Below are 7,682 nucleotides of genomic sequence, written 5' to 3' on the forward strand. Positions count from 1 at the left end.
CTTGAAGGTCAAAATTCACTTACAAACACTAATAACACTTAAATTCTACATAAATAACTTTGAAGTAGACTTAACATTTATAAGGATATGGCCGTATTTTCCCCTACTCCCATTTGAGTCCTCTTGTAAAAAATCTCTTTTTGCCAAAAAAAATTAAAAATTTTTCGAAATGAAGTTAAAAAAACAAATCAAATGCTTTATTTTTTATAATAATACCCTACTGGTGTAGGGTATCATACTCCCGAATATGCATTCATACTTGTTTATATTATTAACACATATTTAATTACTTTTTCATACTTTATCAGCGCCACGATTGGGCGTCTCTTTTTTACGTTGCGTAGCTGTCAGTCGCAGTTCATCACAAAGTGTTGTATGTGTTTGGACCTTTAATTACACCTTATCATTTAACTTTCTTCAACAGTTGGTGTTTGGCAATCAACGGCACAGGTTCTAGAGACACGAAGTAGTTATTAAAATGAGTGCTGAATTTAAAAAACAACCAAAAGGTTTTGCTACCAAGGCTATTCATGTGGGCCAGAAACCTGAACAATGGAAAAGCATGTGTGTAATTCCACCAATTTGTATGAGCACAACATATAAACAAGATGGTCCAGCAGAACATAGAGTAAGAAATATCTGTACATAATTAAGATCAATAAAAAACACACATGTGTATATATTATATGTAGTTCGTCTCTACATTGTATGTAAGCATGAACAACGTAGGCACTTAGCAAATCTTATCATTAAATTTCCAAAAAATCTAATGGAAATATATTGTTCATAGTGGTACTCTAAATTGTACTAATAATTATAACTGATGCTATCTATGTACAGTATATTATAAAAATATACGTATGTCGTGACAAGAGCAACATGTTGCAATTTAATGAAATTCTAACGTAATATTCATTAGATTTCTCTAATATGGACTTTAAAGGCCATTTTCTAATCTAAATGAAAATAAAAAGATTTATATCATTCCTTCCGACATTTCTCTGGTTTTTATCTAGCTTCTGCAGGGATAGTTTTTATTGATCCGGCAACTATATATAAGAAAATAGCAAAAAGGTTACAATTTGTAATTATTTTTGGTCTTAATACCTGGTTCACATTAGGAAACTTTCGAACGTTTACATGGAAACTTAAAAGGCGTGCGACATTTTTTTGTTATTGCTGCCATATTTATAGTTCTTAAATGTTGTTTCTATTATTTTATTTAATAATATATACATAGGTACATATGTTTATTTTTTAAATATAATTTTTTCTTTTCATCTACTGTTTCAAAAAATAAATTTCAATAAATTAATTTTTGATCATTTCTTTTTTTGTTCTTAAAAAAAAATATTTTTTTGCATTTATTTGTATTTTATTGAAAAAAATTATTCAAAATTAACAATATTATGAATAAAATTAATAAATATACTGAAAATGGCATCTTGAAACATAAAATTGCCTGCAGCCTACGTCACAGAAGCAATTTCAAATGGATTTTTGACAATCAGATTGTGTGAAAAACTTGAAAGCAAAACTTGCAGGTGTAACTGCCCCGTTATATATATTTATATATTTTTAATAGAAATAATTAAAATTTAACAAGCGCATATTTATGATATTTATTATTTTTGGAATAAATGTAATATAAAAAACATTTAAATATTGCAAGTGGCAACACTTAATCATGCATTCGTGTGACGCATCCGACCTTCACTCTTTGAATGCAGAATATGTTTGTTCAAATAAGTTTTTAGAGGATCCCAGATATCGACGAGATCCGAATCTTCAATAATTCTGTTAGACATGCTTTCGGGAATATCGCTATTTAAAATCAGCAAAATCGGTTCATAAATAACGGAAATATGTGCAAAAAACCAAGACTACCTCTGAAAATTTCATCAAAAACTGATACTTTGTATTCATGCTCAAACAGAAATTGCAAAAAATAAAAACAAAATACATAAACATACGGTAAATTTTGTTATTGTACTCTGTTTATAAAAACAAAGCAAAGCGGGAACAGCAGAGCAAAAGTAGCAGAGCAAGAGCAGCACTAGTGTGTTGTTATCAGTGTTGCCACAACAAAATTTTTTTCTAACCAAAATTCGAATAAAAAATAACCAACTTAAGAAAAAAGTAAACAAAATTATTTTTATTTGTTTTATGTTTACATTTGGACATTAAAATAACAAATTTATTTTCTGAAGTGGAACTATGTTAAATTTCGTCGCTAAACTGGTATTATGAAGACAGTTATGAGCGTTAAAGTAACTTTCTGTACGGGATCTTATATGAGACGTATGGTCAATTATGGACCAATTTTCATAAAATCTGACAGAGATATTTTAGTTCCTTTAAACCTTGATTATGTTGAATTTTGTTGCTATATTGCAGTACATTCGCAGATTCGTTAACAAATGCAATTAATATTTATTTTAAAAAATAACTGAGTTTTTAACGCGTTTTAGAGCAATTTAAATATACTCCACATATGACTTTTTGGAAAACAATTTTAAATTATAAAATTCTTCCCATTTTATGTACAGATTTGGAGATTTCGTTCGAAATTTGGGTTTAAATTATAATAACATGTAGCGGATGTTAGCATTACATTCATAACTTCAGCAATATTTGTAAACGTAATCTATCCAAATTACCCGACAAATTGACCAAAATATAGAATTTAAGACAGTAAAATAAAAATATCATCTAGAAAATGTAAATAAAGAACTAAAAGTCATGGTGAGATAGTAGAAATCAAAGGTCATGAGTATTAAATCTTTGCATATCGCGATTATTGTTCGTCGTACGAGTTTAGATGTTATTACAACTTTTGTATACAATACAATTTCATTTTCCTTAGCTGTGTTACTTAAAAATATCAGTTGATTAATACTTTAAAGACATTGTGATACAATTCTTGCACCAATTAGCAGAAAATACTTTATTTATTCTTATTAAATCATTTATCTTAGAAATTCGGCAAATTAGCACAGTGTTTTGTTTATGCGAAATTTCAAATAGGTATAGAAGTTACAATTATTCTTTAAATTTTAAATTCTTACAAAATTTTTTTTCATACAAGTATCGTGAGTTCTTTATATAAAAAGTTCCATTAGAAATATTAAAGAAAGGACGGACGAGTTTGGATCGACCCAAAAAGTGATTTTAAGTTCATGGATGCACCAAAAGGAGAGAGAGGATTCATTATTCATGGTGTTAAATTGTCTAGTGTACTATTACGGTGTTGTTATGATTTTAGTCAACTCAATATGTGGAAAACTCATACCAATTAAGATATCGAAAAATACCTTTGTACACATAAGTATAACCAGTGCATGTACAAATTACAGTAAAAAAAATTGAAAATTGACTAGTGTAATATTACGGTGTTATGATTTTAGTCAACTCATTTAATATGTGGAAAACTCATAGGTAATTTTGCTAAATTAGAATAGCAAAAAAAATCCTCATTACCAAAATTCATAACAGGACGATATGTATATTTACATAATTGATTTAAAAATAGAGATAAAAGAATTTTTTTATTTAATTTTTGGAATAAAAGCAAACAGCATTTAGTTCAATTGTTTGCAAAAAATAACTAAAACGAAAAAAATTCCACATTACCAAAATTCAATACAGGACGATATGTATATTTACATAATTGATTTAAAACTAGAGATAAAAGAATTTTTTTATTTTTGGAATAAAAGCAAACAGCATTGTTTGCTCAATTGTTTGCAAAAAATAACCAAAACGAAAAATTAATTCACATGTACACATGCAAAATAAAAATAACCAATTTTGGTTAATAATAACCAAAGTGGCAACACTGGTTGTTATTTACTAGAAACATGAAATTAAGTATGTGGAGCCTGGCTTAAGTTAGAAGCCCTAAAAGGGAACTTTTTGGTACTTTTTCGTTTTTCAAAAGTACTTTTTGAATATTCTATAATATTAAACCTAGGAACATGAAATTAAGTATCTAGATTCGGAATTAAAGGGCCTTCAGACGATCACACTTTACGTACGACAAGTCTAATGAAAAAGTAAAATGAAATTCCATCCGTATACCAAAAAAGAGAATAAAAGTCGTATGATTTATATTGACCCTAGCCCCCATACAAACCCCCCTTCAAAAAATGTCTTAAACGACTAAAATTGACTTGTAACCATTTGTATTGCAATAAAACTCAACAAAACTAACTGTTATTTTGAAATATATCCTTTTCCCAAATTTACCGAGGATCGCCCCACATTTGACCTATATAAAGCCTTATTTAGAAATTTTAGTTTTTTTTATCAATAAATTGCTTAAATATTTTGGAATTATAGTAATATTCAACATAAAAGTTTCTTTATAAAAAAAATAAAAAGTAAAAATTTTGAAAATATACTCATGGTGTAGGGTATTATATGGTCGGCCATGCCCGACTATACTTTCCTACTTGTTTCAAAAAATGAAGAGAGCCATACGACTGTCAAATTTTTCATCTGTATTCTCTCTCAATGTGTGATGGTTTCATTACATATTGCGTTTAGACCAGTGTACACTTAATAAGGTAGCCTCGTCCGCACAGCTGATCATCAGCTTTTACAATCTTATCTGTCAAAATTCCTGTTTGTTTACATAGAAAAAATCGCAAAAGGTGTAAAAATTTTAAAAAGTGAAGAAAATTATGGTTTTAAAGGAGTTTTCTAGGTCAATCGTGATTAAATGTCTTTGTTATCCTTCTCTCTTGATAAAAAAAAAGAAAATCTTTAGCTCCGGCATACGTTCCAAATCAGTTTCAACTATTTTTAACACGACCAATCACTTTTCACAAAAAACACGTTTAATTCGGAAAATTGGTCTTCCCAATAGATATAGTTATGATTTTCAGACATTCCACGTTTAATTAATATAATATATTAATATTAATAGTTAAAAATTTAAATAATTGCTAAAAACTCATATTTTTATTGTGTTTATTTGTTGCTTTTTCATTCTACACACACAGCTTTTTTTGACAGATGGGATTATTCTACAATAACAAATCGCCTGTTGTTTTTGTATTGTTGTATTTGTTGTAGCGACGAGGCTACCTTATTAAGTGTACACTGGTTTAGACGATCCCATCCGTGCTCTTCTAAACAAAATTTTGACATATTATATTACTTGTGTGATCGTGTAAAGCCGGTTTTAGATGAGAACCCATTAAAGAGAACTTTTTGGTGCTTTTTCAAAAGGTACTTTTAAAGTTTTCTATAATATTGAACCTAGAAACATTAAATTAAGTATGTAGAGTCGGAATCAAATGAGAACCGGAAAATTTAATTTTTTGGTACATTTTTGTTTACTCTATTTTATATTTTTAATGTTATGGATTAAACATCTCATAATAATATTTCATTGATTTACATTTGTTCTAGAAATCTAAACTAATTTTTTATATAGAAATTGCCTCATTACTATCCTTTAAATATTTTTAAGGCAAATAACATCACATTTTCGCAGAATGAGGATATGATTTTTGCAAATTGCAATTTCAACAATAAAACAATTAATTCCAAAAAGTAAAAAGTAATTTGAAAAACCCAAAGAAATTAACCGGAATTCTCAATATGTAAAATACTTTATTGATATGCAAATTCTGATGAAAAATAATAAAATGCAACAACAAATGCACCAAATACCAATATTTTTTTTGGAAAACAAAAATTTACGTTTTACCTGTTTTTTCGAATTTTATTTATGAACAAAAACTAAATACTCTTGAAAATGGTAGGTAAACAACTTAGTTGATTCACTGTATATTTTTCATCATCCATTTTTATAATGCTAGTTTTGCCATTTTTCTGCATCATTGCAATGCATTTCCAAACGTATTACGAATCAGACGCCGAGTTATGATGCGTTTCCGAACAGGCTGGTAATAGAAACAAACAACAAAGCAATACCAATTTCAAATAATGAAACAATATATAAAATTTCTTAGAATAAAAAATTCTTTGTACATTAAGAAATAACAATGAATTTAAACAAAAATTTATATATATCCGAACCGGAATTGGTAAAAAATCATTAGTAGTATTTTGTTGTGGACTGCATAAAACGAGGTTTGAGTGTATGTTACAAATAATATAAAGAAATTGAGACTTGTCAGTTGGTACCTAAAGAATTTTTCATTTGGTATTAGTAGAATTTTTGTATAAGTATTGGAGCTCCAACCAATTTCACCACTGTTTCCAAACATACATAGTTGCATTAAATCGTACTTAAAAATTTTAGGAAAAATATATTAAATTTAAATTTTTTACTTTCGCAGATTTTAAATTTTTTAAGTCCACATCTTATAAGTAAACATTTAATCAATATATTTTTCGGACTTTAAATTTCTTTTATTTGAAAATGTTTAGGTTTTTTAAGCATTTTATTATTTTCTATACCAAAATTTACAACTTCGTTTTTTTCAATTTTAATTTCAACGACAAAAAATAATTGTCAAAAAAATAAAATATAAATCCTATTATCCTGATGTTTTCGCAAAAAGGTTTTGAAGTATCTTGAGAGAGGTAAGTTCTCTCAAGTGTGTCGAATTTACACATAACACGTCTGTGAAGAGGAGGAAATGTTATTGTTGTAAAACAATGTCATAGTCCAACTTCTTATTATTCTTTGGTATGTTACTTATATATTATATATATTTTTTTTTAAGTTTCATTGAACATCAGGAAAATGAAGTTCATGTATGATTAATTCAAGCTGGAATAAGTAAGGTTATAGCGTTTCGGCATTAAACACAACAAATACAATATTTCATTCGTAATTCAGCTCTGGGTGGTCGTGCGTCGTTGCCATTATCGCCTAAGGGTAATCAGTCCTACCTTTTTGCGTGTATGTGTAACGTCAGATAACTGTACCGAGTTACGGTTTTTTCTTGACGTGCATGTTGACCATATGCAATCGTGTTAACTTAACCAAAGTTTTTAATTTTGATTATGGTGGAGAACCAAAAAAAAATCAAATTATTATTCTCGCCAGTCGTACTGGAAAAAATCGTTGTCGTTGTGAATCTTCGATTCGGCCAAGTTAAGTCTTAGCTACCGGAGTAGCTAAGCCAACTTAAAAAAAAACAAACAAATACAAAATTTTTTTTATATCTAGAATTGGGTTTTATCAAAATGAATTTTTTAAAATTCAAAAAATAATAAAGATTGGAAATCAATAGTTTATAAACATTTTAATTCATTATTTTTTCTTAAATTTGAATTTGAGGCAAAAAAGAAAAAAAAATACAATTTTTAGTTCAATGCAACTTTGAATTTCCTCTGCAGATCTTTATATAGTTAGAGAACCCAAATCTGGAAAAATTTTAGCAAATTTGATAACAAATAGTTAATGTTATGTAAAGCATACTTAAAAATTCGCCTTAAATCTACTTAAATAAAAATTTATTTTTAGTACTTATTTAGTTTTTTTTAATATTGTTTTAGGGATTTGAATATTCTCGAAGTGGAAATCCTACACGGAATGTACTAGAGCAATGTTTAGCTTCATTAGACAATGCTAAATTCGGATTAACTTTTTCATCTGGATTGGGAGCTTCTACTGCAGTTCTTACAATGCTTTCTTCTGGAGATCATATAGTTGTTGGAGATGATGTATATGGTGGTACAAACCGCCTGATCAGGTA

At 28.0% G+C, this 7,682-nt stretch overlaps 1 protein-coding gene across 1 annotated transcript in view; it reads left to right on the plus strand.

Annotated features, from left to right (window-relative positions):
• Positions 1–424: 424 nt before the first annotated feature.
• Positions 425–7,682, plus strand: part of LOC111685425 (cystathionine gamma-lyase) — an 11,773-nt gene continuing 4,515 nt past the window's right edge. Inside the window, exons 1-2 of the mRNA XM_046946119.1 lie at positions 425–628; positions 7,483–7,679. Coding sequence (XP_046802075.1) covers positions 479–628; positions 7,483–7,679 — 347 coding nt within the window. The 5' untranslated portion in view covers positions 425–478. The remainder of the gene's footprint in view (positions 629–7,482; positions 7,680–7,682) is intronic.

The sequence above is a fragment of the Lucilia cuprina genome, chromosome 3 (genome assembly GCF_022045245.1).
Source record: "Lucilia cuprina isolate Lc7/37 chromosome 3, ASM2204524v1, whole genome shotgun sequence".
Taxonomy (NCBI): Eukaryota; Metazoa; Arthropoda; class Insecta; order Diptera; family Calliphoridae; genus Lucilia; species Lucilia cuprina.